Source organism: Nanorana parkeri, unplaced genomic scaffold (genome assembly GCF_000935625.1).
Source record: "Nanorana parkeri isolate BGI_ZX_2015 unplaced genomic scaffold, ASM93562v1 scaffold2850, whole genome shotgun sequence".
Taxonomy (NCBI): Eukaryota; Metazoa; Chordata; class Amphibia; order Anura; family Dicroglossidae; genus Nanorana; species Nanorana parkeri.
In genome coordinates, this window is record NW_017309118.1 from 46,489 (window position 1) to 65,219 (window position 18,731).

The 18,731-nt window shown below is 43.4% G+C and overlaps 1 protein-coding gene across 1 annotated transcript; it reads left to right on the forward strand.

Moving 5' to 3' along the window:
• Positions 1-286: 286 nt before the first annotated feature.
• On the forward strand, positions 287-16,919 carry LOC108802419 (neurexin-2-beta-like; the record flags this gene model as incomplete). The annotated part of the gene is made up of 2 exons (XM_018574275.1): positions 287-386; positions 14,817-16,919. Coding segments are annotated over 2 exons (981 nt in total), but the record flags the coding sequence as incomplete, so codon positions are not given.
• Between the last annotated feature and the right edge of the window lie 1,812 nt (positions 16,920-18,731).

Below are 18,731 nucleotides of genomic sequence, written 5' to 3' on the forward strand. Positions count from 1 at the left end.
CTGGAGGATCGGAGCGGGGAGGCGGTGGAATCCCTGCGGGGAGTAGTGACTGACAGTCACCGCTCTCTACAGGAAGATGGTCGGAAAGTGAGCGAGCGACAGTATGAGCTCGCTCACTTCACGATCTATAGAGCCAACATGTGACGGATTAATTGTCACACGTCGGCTCGAACTATGAGGTTGAGGGAAGATCACTTACCTCAGAGTTCTCCTTTTAATGATAGATAAAACTATTAAATCCTGTGTGAATCCTGTGGCTTTTTTGATAAAATTATAAAAATAATAATACCTGAATTTTCATCCCCAGAATTCTGATGATCTTCTGGTTGCATCAGCTGAGTGTCCTAGTGATGATGAAGATTTGGAAGAATGTGAGCCCAGCACTGGTAAGGTTCAAACTGTAATATGTATCAAATTATTTAAAAGATAGGACATGACACAGGCAAAACCAAGTACCCATTCAAAAGAAAATGGCAGGTGTACACATTAAGAGTGCCAAAAAATAAGAATCTGGATTTTCAGAGATTTCTGTACAGAAAGTACACAAATGTGTATCATTTTAAGCAAACAAAATGTAGCGGGGTTAGGTATATGCAGGAAGACAATTTCTAGATGTGTAGAATAATGTACTTAGCTATAAATGTTGCATAAAAGGTGAAGCAGTTAAAATCCTAAAGAATAGTTGATCCACCTAAACTTGAAGGGTAGGCCTGTACTTTTTCGGATGGACGCACCAGTGTGAATAATCACTGACATTTTCTTGGCTGCTTCATAAACAAAATATGTTAACTGCTTTTAGTGGTTAGCAAAGTGGCATTATCAAAATGTGTGATCAACATAGCAAGCGATTTTCACAAGGTGTTCTGTGAATGGATGAGGGGAGAGGAGGAGGTGAATTACAGGATCACCCCTCATCCATTCACAGAACACCTATATTTTGTGAAAAGGATAAAAGGTGTTTCGTGAATGGACAAGAGGAAAGAAGGGGGAGGCTACATGACATGGTCCTTTACTGTAAGAGCACCAGAACTTCTCTACTGCAGTGCCAAAAGAAGAGAAGTGTCTGTAGTATCCAGAGTCAATGAAAATTGGATTTGTACAATAACAAGCAGCCATCTGAGCACAGCTTTCTAATCATTTAAGGTAAATAAAATCCTGAAGTTCTGCTTTAAGGCAGGATTCTTTTCAGTGCTTTTATTACCTGTCTGTTTATTGACTTTGAGGGAGTGAGGTTTATGGAGTAGCAAGGAATTCTACTTTTGTTACACAAGCACCCTTCAAAATGTATCAAATAGGTGGTTAAATGTGTTACTGAATATCATTTTCAAACTTGAAATCCATTAGCAAGTGAGCAGAGAAGGATTCTGGTGGATTGTTCACTGAAAAAGTAGGTAGAGATGTCATACAAAAGCAGATTATTTATAAATTTAAAACTTATCATATTCATTGCATATAGACAGTAATCTAGGACCCAAAAAGAAAGTAAACATTCTAAATGAGGACGTAATCTACTTAACTGTATCTAAATAGTATTTGCGTAAGGGATTTCTATGAGACATGATATAACTTTAAAATTCATGCAGCAGTGTATCACAATACAGTGTTTTGTTAAAAAGGCATACAGTAGGTAAACATGTAATTACCTGGTCATAGATAAAGGGTTAAGCACAAGAAAGTACAATTTAGTCTTTGGAGAGTTGTAAAAAAAAAAAGCCCCAAAAAGGCCAGACCTCAGCGCTGATGGCGATCACTAGGTTCTTAAACAGAATCTTCATACACCGGATTTCACCAGGGAAGGCAGCTGTTCAAAAACAGATAGGGAAATCCTCCAATACATGCAAAAAGATAAGAGACAGTGCCATTCTACTCACATGTACAGTCCAAAATCATCAGCATATAATTCCGCTACCAATGGCATAAATAAGGAACAGAAACATACAGAGGACCCTTTAGCATGTGTCAGTGAACTAGAGCGAACGTGTTCCAGGGGTTAAACCCCCTTCTTTAAAGCTTACTGTATTGCCAAAAAGATGTCGGTGTGTGTGTGTATATATATATATATATATATACTGTATGTACATGGAGCCAAACACTTACCCCAAATGTGCAGAAACGCACATGCAGAACTACATCCAGATACAGTCCAGAGACGGTGTGAACAAGCCGCACAGGAATGTAAGAGGCATACAGGACTAAGCAAACCGAAGGTGATGACTGTCTGGTGTCAAAATGTGGACCCCCTCCCACAAATGGTGTGTCTAGACTCTAGAGGATGTGAAAAGTGAAAATTAGTACAAGAAGGCTTATGGGGAAAAGATTACTATGTCAGTTCAGAAGACAATTCTAAACTTTTGTTTAGACCCAAAGGTGTCAAACTATTGAGTGTATAAATCCAGAAGGTCTCTCTTACACATTATCTCACCTTTTTGGATTCTCATGACAATGCATAGGGGTGTGGAAGGAACTATGGGCTGTATGTGCTGCCTCCTGCTTCCTCTTCGTTTCCTGGGTCCCATTGGTTGGCTGCATGTAATCCAGAGGGTGGAGCCATGGGTGGAGTGCAGCACACACTGTGTCTGGCCCACCCTCCACCTCTGGATCTAACAGTCTGGTGGCTTATATGACACCGGGGGAGGGGGTGGAGCTGTGGGTGGAACACAGCACACACTGCGCCCAGCCCATCCTCCACCTCCCAGGACTATTCATTCTGCTCAGATTGAGGTTCAAGACAGCAGCCAGTAGTTTATAGCCTAATGTCAGGGATCCACCCTGACTTAACTGGTTTGCAGCATTCTGGCTTGGCTGCCATTTTACCCACCTGTGATTCCTCCTTTGCCTGAGAAGACTCTGTAATGTTGCTCACTACTCCCAGGCTCCTTCTTATGGCCAAACAGGAGAGCATCATATGAGAGAGCCAGATGGGAGTTTCCTGTCTCTGAGTGATGTCACCCCACTCACAATATAAACCACTCAGTCCAGTCTGACCTTGCCCTTGTGTGGTCTTCCCTGCTAGTGCATTCCTGCTGCTCTGAGTAGTCTGATTCTGTGTATGACCCGATCCTGGCTGACGTTCTCCTCTGGTTTCTGCTCCTGGCTTGTTCCTGACAATGCTGATTTCTTGGTTCCTGCTGCTGGCTTGTTCCTGAAAACGTTGACCTCCGTGTTCCTGACCTGGCTTTTACGACTACCCAATCCGGCTCCTGACCTTGGCTTGTTCCGGTTTATGATTTTTGCTTGCTCCTGTGGACACTGTTCCTAATAAATATTTGTATTTTATGGTTTTCAATGTGCTCTGACATTACGCAAGGGCCATGAATCCAGACTGTGCTAGTGTAAACCCCAGTCCCTCTCTGTTGCAGACTATTTTTACTAGGTTTGATTGGCAAAGAAATGAGCGGTTCATTCAGGGCATGCCGATCCTGCTCTCTCGCACGGCTCATTTGGACCCAACTAATGCCCTGTCTCTGGGCCCTGCCACTACCCCTGCTGGTCCTTCCGTTCTCCTGAGCCTACCCCTGGAAGGGGCTTGTAGGGTCAAGCTCCCTTACCCCAACGCTATGGGGCGACACCAATCATTGCCGCCGATTCCAGAACCAGGTGGGAATCTATTTTGAGTTGGTTCCGCAGGCATTTCCTGGTGACAGGGCGAAGGTCGGGTTCTTGATATTATTACTGACAGATAAAGCATTAGCCTGAGCTAATGGATAAGCCCATTATTTTCAACTAGCCAGAATTTGTGTCCTCCTTCATACGAGTATTTGATGTGCCAGCTCGATCCCTCTCCGCCACTAAACAGCTTATGTCCATCCAGCAGGGTATGAGAACTGTAGCCGAGTAGGCCATAGAGTTCGGTACCCTAGCAGCAGACGTAGGCTGGAATAATGAGGCACTGGTGGCAGCCTTTTTCCATGGGGTCTCTGATAACATCAAGGATGAAGTGGCTGCTAAGGAATTACCTAGCGATCTGGAGGAGCTGGTGTCATTCCTGATTCTCATTGACACCAGATCCGTGAGAGGCCCTCGTTTAAGGAGCGCCTGCGTAGGCCTCTTAACAATTTGGCTCCATCGTTTTCCTCCCCTCTCACACCGCCCTCTCCATCCTCACCATCCGGTCAGTTGTCTACTGGAGGTATTTAACCCATGCAAGTGGGAGTTACCTGTTTGTCCGAAGCTGAAAGGGCCTATAGGAGACGAGAGGGGCTATGTCTCTACTGCGGCCTCGCAGATCATCTTTTGCGGTCGTGTCCCACATGGCCGGGAAAATGCTTGCACCTAAGACTCCATAGGGGACGGATCTTAGGTGGGTTTTCTTCGTCCCCAGGGCTCCTTGAAGAGAAAACAAAAAGGAGGAAGAAGCGCGACGACCTAGCGCAGATAAAACATGGTAGAGCGGAGGGGTGAAGAATGTGTGAGATGTTTATACTCACATGTAATCAGGTGGATCTGAGCTTTGGGAGTTGGGGGTCTCTTTAGAGGTAGTGCGATGCTTGATATGTCGAACTTCAGGTGGGGACTTCCAATACAGTGACGTGGAGATCAACAGTTGGATAAAATATAGGCACAGTGAGTGACTGATGTGTACAGTGGACTGGTATAAAATACATGGAAAGTTTTGAGACCCGAGTCCTATCTGTGGCAGCGCTCTTCCGGATGTGTTGGGGAGTGGGTTCCAAAACAGCAAAAAAAAAGGGAAGTTATTCTGTGAGGGTGTCCAACTTAGAAAGACAGAGCAGACAAAACAAAAAGACTGAGTCTAAAGCGCTACTACCCTCGGGAACAGGGTGCAGGGGGGTGTTCAGGCCTGGAGGGCTTGACGAATGGAGGTTTGTGTATCGTCAGATGCTCAGTTTGGTGTTAGAGGCGGGAGGGAGAGAGAGGTAACAAATGAGGCATAAGTGATGGTGCCAAGAAAAAAAGAGTGTAGTAACTCACCATGAGGTTCACATGGGTGTGCAGTCATCGACGTCAGGGTCTCTGTAGAGGGTCTCAGCAGAGAGATTTCATGAACTATGCAAACACGAAACATATTGGATATATAAACTCAACACACTCTCTCCCCACGGCCTCAATGAGGAACTCGAGATCAGCACCATAATTTGACCTCATGGCGATCCGCCATGAGGTCACTCAGGGACTGGAGGAGGCTAGTCTTGGGAGTGAGACTAAGAACTGTTCCTGCCAAGGAACAAAGGTGTGTTGCTGTCCGAACGGAGCCTGGCCACGATCTGCAGTGTGGAGAGGGACAAGCACGGTGAGGTGATGGGAGGGCAGAGTGGCCAAACATTTGCTGAATGGTGCCTGGGCACAGCATGTGAAGTGTGGAGAACCAGGCACAGTGGATCAGTGTGGGGGGGAGATGACAGCTCGCTGGTAGATACGGGACCTGCACGGACTCCAGCCGAAGTGTCAAAACGGATGTTGTACAGCGGTGAAAAGAGTCTACGCGTTTTGAAGATCTTTCTTCTTTCTCAAGCCAAGGTGAACTAAGTCAAAGTTAAAGGGAAGCCACTGGTCACTGTTGTACTCTCCTGGGCAGACTCCTCGGTGGTTACTTCAGCTCTGATTGACTCCGGTGCTGCGGGTATGTTTATTGACGCTTCTTTTGTCTCTGAGTCTGATACCCACATAACCTCGTACCACTCCGTTGGATATTGATGCCATTGATGGCAGACCCTTACAGCCTACACTTATCACCCTCGAGACCACTCCACTTACCATGGCTGTAGGGGCTTTACATTATGAAATTATCCAGTTCCAGGTGATCTCCTCCCTGCAGGTTCCGGTGGTTTTGGGATATCCATGGCTCCAGACCCATAACTCTAGGCTCGATTGGGGGAGGTCTGAGATTTTGTCCTGGTCGGATCAATGTTCTGCCAAATTTTTGTAAAGACCCACAAGACTCCTATTTACTGCATCTGTTAGTGACCATAGCACCTCCATGGAGCGCAGGAACCAGGTCCTGCAGTTCCTGTGCTCACCTACAGATGTTTTCAGGCAGCCAGGAAATGTTAGATACTAGACCACCACCGGGTGGTGCTGGAACCCGCTTGTCCAGTCCTCACCTGTGGCTCTCTCCCAGCTGTCAGTGGTTAATCACTACCTGGGAGGGTATTTAATCCCTCCCTGCACTCTGGATTTTGCTTCAGTATCCTGTTGCCATTTCCTGCGAATCATGAGTCCTGTTACCTGCTTATGTTCCTGACTCCTGTTACCTGCTTATGTTCCTGACTCCTGTCACCTGCTTATGTTCCTGACTCCTGTTGCCCTGCTCCCCAGGTTTTCCTGCCCTGTTATACCCTGTGTGGGTATTCTGCGGTTTGCTCCTAGTTTTGGTTACTTTATGTTATGTTTTTGTATGTACTTGGGTGTGTAGTTGGTTACTATTACTTATTTGTGGTTTGTGTTATGTTTTGCTCTGTATAAATAAACTGTATATAAGCTCATTTGGCCATGTCTGGTGTGGTCACGCATTTGGTCCTCCCGTAGGGGTACCTGCATGCGGTGTGAGGACACCTGCACACTGTACCCATGACAGCATCTGTCTCTAAATTGCCTGAAGAGTACAGGGCGTTGTCAGATCTGTTTGATAAGGTTCGGGGTGGTACTCTTCCTCCTCACAGACCTTACGACTATGCCATTGATCTTATCCCTGGGTCTGTGCCTCCTCATGGTAGAGTATATCCTCTCTCAGTTGCGGAGAATAAAGCTATAGAGGAATATGTCTCAGACGCCCTAGCCAGAGGGTTTATCTGTAAGTCCATGCCCCCTGCTGGTGCCGGATTCATTTTCCTCAAAAAGATGGGAGGGGAGTCTCGACCATGCATTGATTATAGACGGCTCAATCGTATTATGATTAAGATTGCGTATCTCATCACTGAACTCTTTGATCAACTCAAGGGTTCTAAGATCTTCATGAAATTGGACCAAAGGGGAGCCTATAAATTGGTCCGTATTAAAGAAGCCATGAATGGAGGATGGTATTCAATACCCGAAGTGGCCACTACAAGTACCTGGTAATGCCCTTCGGGTTATGCAATCCCCGGCTGTCTTACAGGAATTCATACACGATGTGTTGCACGATATGCTCCAACAATATGTTGTAGTGTATCTTGATGTTATACTCATCCATTCTCCCTCACTGGCTTATCATCAGGCTAATGTAGCCCGAGTACTCCAACGTCTGCAGGAGAATGGGCTATTTTGTAAACTCGAAAAGGGCGAATTTCATCAATTCCAAGTCACATTCCTCGGATATGTTATCTCAGACAAGGGGTTTTCCCTGGACCCACAGAAATTAGCAGCCGTGCTCCAAAAGCCTCGCCCAGTTGGTTTACTCTCTTTCCAATGATTCTTGGGCTTCGCCAATTATTATTGCAAATTCATCAAAAATGTATCCACCCTGGTCAAACCCATCACTGACTTTACTAAGAAGGGTGCGGACCCTCTTTCCTGGTCTCCAGCTGCTGAACAAGCATTTGAAAAGTTGAAATTGGCTTTTTCCACTGCACCAGTGTTAGCCCACCCTAACCCGGCTTTACCATTCATATTGGAGGTAGATGCGTCTGAGACAGGAGTAGACGCCCTCCTGTCTCAACGTTCTTCACCCAAGGGCCAACTTCATCCATGTGGGTTTTTTTTCTAAGAAACTGTCTCCGGCTGAGTGCAAGTATGAGATTAGCGACAGGGAGTTGTTGGCGATCATCTTGGCCCTCAAGGAATGGCGGCATCTCCTTGAGGGGACCACTGTTCCAGTGTTAATACCCACAAACCACAAGAATCTCACTTATCTCTCGAAGGCCAAACGATTATCCTCCCGACAGGCCGGATGGGCCTTGTTCTTGTCTCATTTCAACTACATTGTTTCTTATTTGCCTGGGTCTAGGAACATTAAGGCTGACACCCTGTCCCACCAGTTTGCCGTACTGTCCAAGGAGGATACTGAACCTGTTCCTATTGTACCTCCAAATCGCATTCTTACCTAAGTATGCTCAAGTTTGACGTCACCTTTGCGGGGACAAATTTCGGCTGCTCAGTCTGATGCTCCTCCGGAGAGACTGGTGGGAAAATGCTTTGTACTAGTAGACCTCCGAACTAAACTCATTTCCATATACCACAAAGCTTCGGGCCATCCGGGCAGGAACTAAATGATTTGGTCTGTGACTAGACAGTTTTAGTGGCCCGGGGATCCGTACTGACATTTCTGATTTTGTAACTTCGTATCAGGTTTGTGCTCAGTCCAAAAACCCCTGCCACCTTCCTGTGGAATTGTTGCAGCCCATCCCGAATGGTGAGCGTCCCTGGACATGGATTTTATTGTAGACTTCTAGAGAGTTCTAAAGGCCACACAACCATCCTCATGGTGGTAAATAGCTTTTCAAAGATGATTCATTGTGTTCCATTAAAAAAAACTATTTCTGCCCATGAGCTTGCCATCATTTTTGCTAGGGAGGTCTTCCGATTGCATGTGATACCTCAGGTCATTGTCTCGGGATAGGGGCAGCCATTTGTCTCTCGGTTTTGGCATGCCTTCTGTGCTCAGTTGGGGATTAATCTTTCCTTCTCCTCGGCTTACCATCCCCAGTCCAACGGTGCAGCAGAGCGGACTAACCAAGCCTTGGAGCAATTCCTAAGGTGGTACATCTCAGACCATCATGACAACTGGTCGGACCTGCTACTGTGGGCAGAGTTTGCTCATAATAGCCACGTCAACTCCTCCACTCGTCTTTCACCCTTCCTGGTGAATTTCGAGTTTCAACCTACAGTGTTGCCCGATTCGTTCCAATCCCAAAGGTTACCGGCTTTGGAAAACCGTCTTCAAGAGCTCTGCTCCACATGAGTACAGGTCCAGGAGTGCAGGGCCGGCGCAAGGATTTTTGCCTACACAGGCGAAGGAGCATTTTTGCGCCCCGCGCCCTCAGACGGCTGCCTATGAACCGCACTTGTAGTCAATTAACTTTGCCTCCCATCAATATTAATACATGTCTGTACCTCGGTATGGATGGGGAGTAGAGATCCACCAATACCATTTTTTCTAGATAGAGTACATCAACTATAAAGGACTACAAATACAGTTCCCACTCTCCCCCCACATCCCCTCTTGGAGATCGGTGTGGGGGCGGAGACAGCGCTGTCACAGGAGGCTGAGCTCTCCTCCTCACCGCTCGCTCAGCCGCCTGTGACAGCTGTCAGGATGTAGAGAGTGTACAAGCAGTCAGTGATCAGTGATCGCTGAGTGTTTGTACATAATCGAGTACAGAGTATGTGTACTATAGCCTCAATTATGAATAGGAAGTGATCTACATCCCCTCCTGTCCATTCATGATTGTGGTTATAGTAAACATAGTTACATATTATTTGAGGTTGAATAAAGACATAAGTCCATCAAGTCAAACCTATTGTGTGTATGCATTTATCTTTGAGCAGGTGTGTGAGTGTGTATTAGTCCATGTGGGATTTTGCTCTTAGGCGTACCTGTACCCTTGTATGTTATGGTCTCCGAGGAACTCGTCCAGCAGTTTCTTGAATTATTCCACACTCTTAGCCGAAATCACTTCCTGCGACAGCAAGTTCCAGACCTTAACCTCTCTAACTGTGAAGAACCCCTTGCGCCCTGTGTGTTAAAAAAAATTTTACCAATTTTTGGTTGTGCCCTCTGGTCTTTGTTACGGAGCTAACCGTAAACAGTTTGTTAATAATGTTGCTATCGCCCTTCAATAAGCACAGTTGTCTGTGTCTACTGCCCTCCCAATTTTAGTATCATCAGCAAACACTGAGACATGACTATTCACTCCCTCCCCGATATCATTAATAAATAGGTAAAAAAGCATGGGACCCAGCACAGAACCCTGGGGCATGCCACTCATGACCTCAGCCCAGTCTGAGTACTGATACTCTTGTGCACGTTCTCGTAGCCAGTTTTCTATCCAAAGGCGGCGATCACAACTGTCAGCGCTCCCTCTCTCTCCTCCTGGCCGCTCTGAAAAAATGCGGCGCGCCGGACTCAGGAAAACAGTGGACTTAGCAGTAAAAATAGAAGAACACTAAGGCCTTGTTCACACCGAAAGCGTTGCGTTCCAGAGCGGTAACTGCTGGAATGCACCGCGATCGCTCATGAAACTTACCCCTGCGTTCTGGGGCGGGAGGTGGGCGTGGTGGTGCATTGAATTCAATGGCACCACTTCCACGTTCTCTCCCCCCCTGCCCGCTGTGTGATCGGATGCGTGGCAAATCTTTGCCTACAGTCCATTACACTGCAAACGCAAAAAAATAGGGCTTGCTCTATTTTTTGCGTTTGCAGTCGAACGGAACGCAGGCAGAGTTTTGGAAGCGTTGACATTGACTTCAATGCACCCCTCCCGCCCCAGAACGCAGGGGAAGATCGCGGTGCGTTCCAGCAGCTACCGCTCTGGAACGCACCGCTTTCGGTTTGAACAAGCCCTTAAGATAAACCCTCCCCAGGCCAACCTACCTGCTTGTTGCTGCAGCCTCAGCCTGGTCAGATGCTCTGCTCCTGCAGAGCCCACACTGAAAGAGCAGGAAAGTGCCACTCGCTGTCTACATTGACAGCCCCGGAGCCTCCATGCTTCCCGGCGCCGCAGCATCTACCATCGATACGCCCTGTCAGCTGGCCTGGGGCGGCCGCGGACGGTTCGCATCTCACTCGGCTTGGCATAGCCCCGCCTCCGGTCCCTCCTCAGCCCCTCCTCTTCCTCCACTTGATTGTTCTCTCTTGCGGCCCGGCTCGCCGCAAGGACCGCAACCGCCGCCCTCACCCCATCAGCGCCCTCGGGCGGCCGCTTGCCTTGCGGTAGCGTCGGGCCTGCAGGAGTGTCTTCAATGTGCAGCTCGAGACCAGAAGCATCAGGCTGATCGTAGACATATGCCCGCGCCATCCTATCAGGTCGGGGAGAGGGTTTGGCTATCCTCTCGCAATTTGCACCTCCGGGTTCCCACCAACAGGCTCCCCATTACATTGGACCATATCGTATCCTTCGCAAGATCAATCCAGTAGCCTACGCTCTAGACCTCCCTATGTCCATGCGCATTCCCAATTCCTCAAGCCACTGATCTGTAAATTACATCACTTCTTCTGCTGCCCAACCTAGACCCGTCTTCTTCTGCTGCCCGTCCTAGACCCGTCATAGTCAATGACCATGAGGAGTATATTATTCACAGTATAAATTGATTCCGGTGTGTCCAGGGGCCATTTGCAGTATTTGGTTCATTGGAAAGGCTATGGTCCAGAGTAATGCTCTTGGGTAGCATCTGAAGATGTTCATGCCTCCGCTCTGTTGCGCTCCTTCCATGCTCGTTTTCCCATTAAACCAGGTCCCTCTCCGTGGGGAGGGGGTCGTTGAGGGGAGGGTACTGTCAGGGTTCCACCCTGACTTAACTGGTTTGCAGCATTCTAGCTTGGCTGCCATTTTACCCACCTGTGATTCCTCCTTTGCCTGAGCAGACTCTGTAACATTGCTCACTACTCCCAGGCTCCCTCTTATGGCCAAACAAGAGAGCATCATCTAAGAGAGCCAGATGGGAGTCCTTGCGTGGTCTTACCTGCTAGTGCATTCCTGCTGCTCTGAGTAGTCTGATTCTGTGTATGACCCGATCCTGGTTGACGTTCTCCTCTGGTTCCTGCTGCTGGCCTGTTCCTGAAAACGCTGACCTCTGTGTTCCTGACCTTGCTTGTACGACTACCCAATTCAGCTCCTGACATGTTTATGATTTTTGCTTGCTCCTGTGGACACTGTTCTTAATAAATATTTTAACTAGCACCTTATGGTTGTCTGGTTTTCAATGTACTCTGACACCTTAATAGCCAGCTCTGCCCCTGGCTGTGCTGGCCCACCTCTCCTCTTGCTGGTCACTTCCGGGTTAGAGCCTGTGTGCATACATGCAGTGATACAGCTTTTAAGGATGTTTGGCTCCATATAGATACACTCGGCATGTTTTTAGCAATAAAGTATGTTCTAAAGAAGGGGGTTTAACCCCTGAAACGCATTAGCTTTAGTCTTTTGCCACATGCTGAAGGGCCTTCTGTTCATTTATGTTCCGTACTTATACCATTAGTTGCAGAATTATGCGCTGACGATTTTAGACTGTACATGTGAGTAGAATGGATTTTTTATTTTATAAGTCTTTTTAATGGGTATTACACAAGGAGAAGGCACTGTCTATTTGATCTTCTAGCATTTAGTTGTTAAAAAAAAAAGACAATGGGTTACAAAATGTGAAAATTCTCCATCTCATTATGTAAGAGACAAGAATTGTAGCATTAGAAGATATCTGTTGCTGTTAGGACTGATTAATAAAGGAAAAAAGTTTAAAAAATATAGCCACCTAATTTAAAGACTGGTAAGCTGCAATATGTAGAAAAAAATAGGCTTTAAATTTTGTTCCCTGCTAACTTTCCTCTGTATCCCAATGTTCAAACCTTACACAGAGCAACATCATAAAAGGATGCACTGGATCATGGTACCTTTTTTCCTGGTTTAGATAAGCTGTAATATTGTTGGGAGTAAAATTACACACACATAAGCTTCAAACAAATTTAAACATATACACCATGTTTTAGGCAGTTTGATACACAAAAATGCCAATTACAGTAAGTTTATCTACATTTTGCTTAATTAATAGATGATAGATTTGCTAATGTTAGATTTGATTGGTTAGATACATGTTCGATACAAATTTATGCTTCAAAGAGTTTGATGTCAGTCAAATATGGCTGATGCCGATATTTTTCTCCATGCCATTTTACAAGTACTCTTAAAGCTGGGCACACAATGGCAATTGTTAGTTGCATGATCACATGATTTTATGTATGCACAATTAAACACAATAGTTAGGAGATTTCAAGTGATTTTTATAAAAAGAAAAAAAAAAGATTGAATTATGATTCCTCACAATGCCACTGATATAGAGCATGTGTTATTATCCTGCAATCTAACTCTTGATTGTGAGACTAACAGTGCTAAGCCACTGCCTCACAATTAGCAGCAGTCAGTCTGCTGTGCAAGCCCCTTGTGAGTTGGCCAATAGACCTGTTCGTGGCCAACTGAAGGAGTGCAACACAGCAGCCTGACAATGCAGCAGAAAATGCTTTTACTGGCAGGATATTCAGGTAAGAAACATTGCACCAGATTCACAGAAATACAATTTACTTAAGAAAGCTCTATATAAATGGCACATAATGCCAGACAAGCTAATGAAATCGTTTTAGGGTTTACACTTTTTTTTTTTATTAAAACAAGATTCATCCCTTTTGGAGGCCACTGCAGAGCAAGATGTTGTTCCTGCAACAACAACTGAAATTTGGCATTGTAACTCAACCACTGACATATTATGTACTATATTTGCACCGTCAACCCCATGTTAGCAGTACTAAGCCAAGGTTGCTTTTGCGTTTGACAGGGTAAGGGTTCACCATCTGAGTTATGTTTTACTCTTCTCTGGGAAACCCCTTAAAGTCCAATGTGCAATATATGAACATCTACTAAACAGAATTACTATATTTCTGCTTTACTACTGTGGATTTATAGTTTTCAGCCCAGCGATGCATTCATTTGTTAATCCTGTTAGAGAATGCCATTGCATGATCAGTGGCACTACAGTGTACAAGGTTATATATAAATTGCTTATATTAAATATACATTTTTGTAGATTTTAATGAATAGCTCTATAAAGCAAAAAGTGTTGTGTTTTATCAGCAAGGTGATATTGTTTCAAGGCCAGATTTAAATATTGGGGTGTTTGTTTACTTTTCCCCTCTTCAGTAATTTCCTTTTTTTTATTTTATTTTTTTACGTTCTTAATTCTCAATCTCATGTGGCCAATTGTTTGATGTAAGTTGTCTAAATATTCTGAATCAATTTTATTTGATAAGAACAGGGCATATTAAATAAACAGTGATTTAGTTATATAGATACTTGGGGAGAATGAAAATATTAAGAGGGTGGGAGGTTTGTTACTCGAATAAAAAGGAAAAGATTAGTTTGGGGATGGATGACAGTAAGGGAGTGTGGTATTCTACTTTTTTAAAGGCAGAAAAATAATGAAGAGAAAGAAATGTACAAAATATCAAAACATTGCAGGATTACCTGAAAGTCAGTCAAATTAAGCTAAACTGGAAAGAAAATAAATGTTGTTGGGTTTAGAGAAGGCAAAGAAAATATAAAATATGTAAGCATATGTACAGGGAAGTAACTAAATGTATAGAAAGAAGAGTAAGTGGCTAGTAAGAATAGAAGAGTAAGTGGCTAGTAAGAATAGAACAGAGTATAACTATAGTGAGATAAAGGCTGGAAAGTGAACAGGTTCGAAGTATTAGTTAACCTATTAAAACATTTTTGATGAAGTAAATCATATGTTCACAAATACTATAAAAGATGATTATCATTTTATTAAATTAAAATTAACTAGAAGGGTTTAAAAGAACAGAATATTCTAATAGAAGCATTCATATAGTCGTTGGGATGAAGAACCAGGAGAAATATAGCCAAAAGGAGGTATATGTGACAAGATCTAATATAAAAGCATGTCAGGAAAGAAGAGAGGTTTCAGAAAGTTAATTATGTTGTGTAAATTATATATCTAGTATAAGTGAATTATGTTACAAATGTTTATTAGATAGTGTTTTTTAAAAAAAATTTAGAACATTTTGGGCTTAGACATGGTTCTTCTATACTGGTAGATTTGGATGTACTGAGGGAGTTAGCAGAAAGCATTGTATTGATTTCCTGTTGACTTTCTGAGGTTTTTACTCACACATTTCTCTGCTGTTTTCTCTGTGTTATTTTTCTTTTCTTTGTTTACAGGAGGGGAGTTAATATTGCCCATAATAACTGAAGATTCCTTAGATACCCCTCCCATTGCCACTCGCTCTCCCTTTATACCTCCTCCCCCTACATACCGAACTGTCCTTACTCTGGACACCACCAAAGATTCCTTGAATGTTCCTTCCAACCTGAGGCCACCATGCCCTTCTGAGCAAGAAGATAGTGATTGCGAGGAGGGGATAGAGGTTTCTGGTTATGCCTCGGGGGAAGTATTTGAATCAAGTTTTCCTCCAACTGATGATGAGGACTTCTATACCAGTTTTCCATTGGTAACAGAAAGAACCCCACCATCTAAACCAGAGAGGAGACCTCCTGGCTCTCGACCAAATACAAAGTCAGGAGGCTCTACTTCCTCTCCTTATGACCTTCTCACCTCCACCACATCCCCAGACCTTGTCCGGAACATCCCTGCCGGCAAAATGAATAACAGGGAACCCCCAAAACCCAACATAGACCAATACCCCCATATCCCTACCTCTTTTCAGCTGGACAAATTAAATAAGCAAAGATTCCCATCTATTACATCTTCCCCTAATTTCCACAATTTCCCTACAGCAAACCCTACAGGCTCAGGGGAGAAAGGATCACCTGGAGCTGTGGAAGTTATCAGGGAGTCCAGCAGCACCACAGGAATGGTTGTGGGAATTGTGGCAGCAGCTGCTCTTTGCATACTAATTCTTCTCTACGCAATGTATAAGTACAGAAACAGGGATGAGGGATCCTACCAAGTGGACCAAACCCGGAACTACATCAGTAACTCAGCCCAGAGTAATGGTGCTGTGGTAAAGGAAAAGACAGTGCCTGCCACTAAAACAGCTGGTAAAAATAAGAAAAATAAGGACAAGGAGTATTATGTGTAAGAGCCTAAAATAGACTCTCCCATCTGTGGGAGTGTGGTTGGTCATCATCAAACCAGCCATTCATTGAGGAAACCAGACTGACCCCTTGCTGTGACCAATCATTGACTAAGCAACAGTGACTAAATTCCAGGTCAGCAGTTGGCTGTCACCCTAATCAACCAACCAACGAACCCAATGCTTAAACAACTACCAACTGTTACAAACCCAGGAAGGGTTTACAAGATATTAATGTTTGGTCAGCTTTTTGAATGTCAATAATTGCCAACTTATTGTACTGAACCTACAGTCACCTACATCATACATGGACATATCCACTGGTCTTCAAATTTCCAAACAGTGGGTAAACTTTAACCAATCTACTAATTGACCATGATCCAGCCATCTGATGAATCCACTCAGACCAAGAGATGCCTCCAGTAACAACCATGTGCTCAGTGTCTCACATCTAAATTTTTGAACGCAGTCTCAAAATTAAATGCATCTCTTATGCATCGCTAAATATTTCTCTTCATATTCCTGTTTCCATCTGGAGAATAAAAATATCAAGATTTCCTCTTGTGATAGAAACGGTTTCAGATTATTATAGAAAACAAAAACAATAATAACTAGACCTTGTTTACTGATAAAGATAGTACTGAGTAAAGGGACATAGAGCAGAGACTTCCTTCCATGAAGAGGCTAGTTGAAGTCAGGAGGGATGGTACATAGTGATTATTCAACTGTAATTCCTTAAAACATGGAGCCATTGAGGGGAGAGGATGGCAGCATGTTAAGAGTAAAGACTTACAAAAAAATGGAATGAAGGCTAACAGAACTGGCCTTTGTTATGCTCTCTATGCTCTCCCCTCCCTTATCCTAATTTTCCCTAAATGTCCTCTATGCCCTCCTAAGAATCAAGGTTATTTCTATTCTGGTTTGTGTGTTGTTGTCTTGGTTTTTTTGAACGCTGAGCCGTGCGTTTGACTTGTTTATGGACTGAATCTACTGCTCCACACCCCGAAGAAAACAAAACCTTACCACCCCAGAATGTCTCCTTGATACCCCTTCAATCAAAATAGACAGTAATAAGGGGCTTGGGGTATTGGGGCACAGAGCATCAGAATATCAATAAAGCAAATGTTACGGCCTTGTATAGGAGTGTTGAGACTGTTAATGAAAATAAGTTGTTATGGATTTTTTTTTCTATTCTCTACCGGGACACAATGTCCCACTACTATATGCTGAGCATATAGTTATCATTAGGGATGAGCAAACATGTAATAATTAACTTTAAGGTTAAACTTTTGTCAGATTTGGACCAGATATCCAGTCTTGAGGATTATTTGTTGTAAAACAAGGCCATTCTATTTACTGACAAAAATAGAACTTCATTTGTGTAGTATAGCTGGAATACATCTTGCACTATAGTCTGAACAATGTGCAGTAAATTTGGAATAATTTACAAACAGAAGATTATAATCTAGTACAAAAACTTTTCCTACTAACAAAATATAAATACATTTGCCTTGGAAATGGTACTTGTGTTGCTTGTGGTAATGCCAAAGCTAATATGATTTTAACGTAAACATTTCCTAAAAGAAATATGAATGCTTTCATTTCTGACCACTTTCAGAACATTTTCGTTTCCTGCCTGTAATGCTTACCCTCTGGCTTCAATGCATCCTGAGTTACCAACCCTCAACATGTACTCAGATTAGGAACGTTAGAGTAAACTCAGAAATCCTTATCTGTGTACCTATTCTAGGTTATCGTCTCAAAGTACTGAAGCAAGAGGGTCAGTGTCATAGCCAACAACTAGAATTTTAAGAATGTGAAGTCAACAAAGTTTTTCTCAGGAAAGGTTCTCTTCAAAGTTAACACACATCGATGTAAGAATGGCACCTTTAGTAAATCAGTAGAATGGCAATTTGTGGGTCAACCATGACCAGATACAGTTTGCTCATCTCTAATCCTCATTTTACTTTAGTAGGATATTTTAAAAACAAATAGATGACTTAAATGATCAATATAATGTAAAACATTAAATAAATTACCAGGCAAGTCATCATTTTGTTATAGGAATTCTGAACTACTTATCTAATAAAGTACTATCAGCATATAGCAAGCACCTCTACATGCCTTCACTAAACGTTCTTTCTCAGTGTAAGCACCATGAGTATCTAAGATGCCCAAATGCTTCCATAAATACTTTCTGGATCAAGTGGTTAAGATCCTGGCCCCACAAATCTCCTAAACCCTACAATTGGCCAGCAAGGTTTCCTACCACAATTGTGGGCTAATAATGAGGCACAGGAGGCAGGTGATCCAGGTAGTAGGTGCATTACAAAGCATTTGGGTATACTGGATACCCTGGGTGTTAAAAACTGTAGAAAGTTCAGAAATGAAGGAAACTGGGAGATGCCTTCCATTTGCTGATAGAGCTGGCTTAGGTGAGTATATAATACTTCAGAATTGCTTTAAGTTCCAGTCTGAACAATATTGCTTTTAATATCTACAAATTGTTATATATGGAGATATGATCAACATGTCAAGAGCTGCTTCCAACAGTCCCTACTAATATAATTAACAGGAAGGATAATGAATCTGAGGCTGATGGGAAACATTTCATTTTAAATGTCAGTGGTATAATTTAGGCTTAATGCTTGCACTTTAGAATAAAACGCATATACAGAAAAATCAAACACAATGAAATAATAAAACCAGTACCTGTATATTTGAAACATCACATGCTGTGAAAATGGTGCCAATTATCTAAAATACCTCAGAATTGCTTAAAAGTGTATTTCCACTTATGACTGCAGTCATAGTCACAACTCCACTGTATGTTTGTTATGTGTTCATATTTACACAGCATACCACAAAAATATTTTTTAAAACATTTTTTTTTTTAAATATTTCTTACCTAGATCGATCTTTTGTTGCAGCAAGCAAAATGGTAGAATCCAAGTTTTTCTGAGCACCCTTACAGTGACCTGTCCATATAGAAGGATTGAAGACAGGAATGCATGGAATGCGTTTCTCTCCTTAACATACA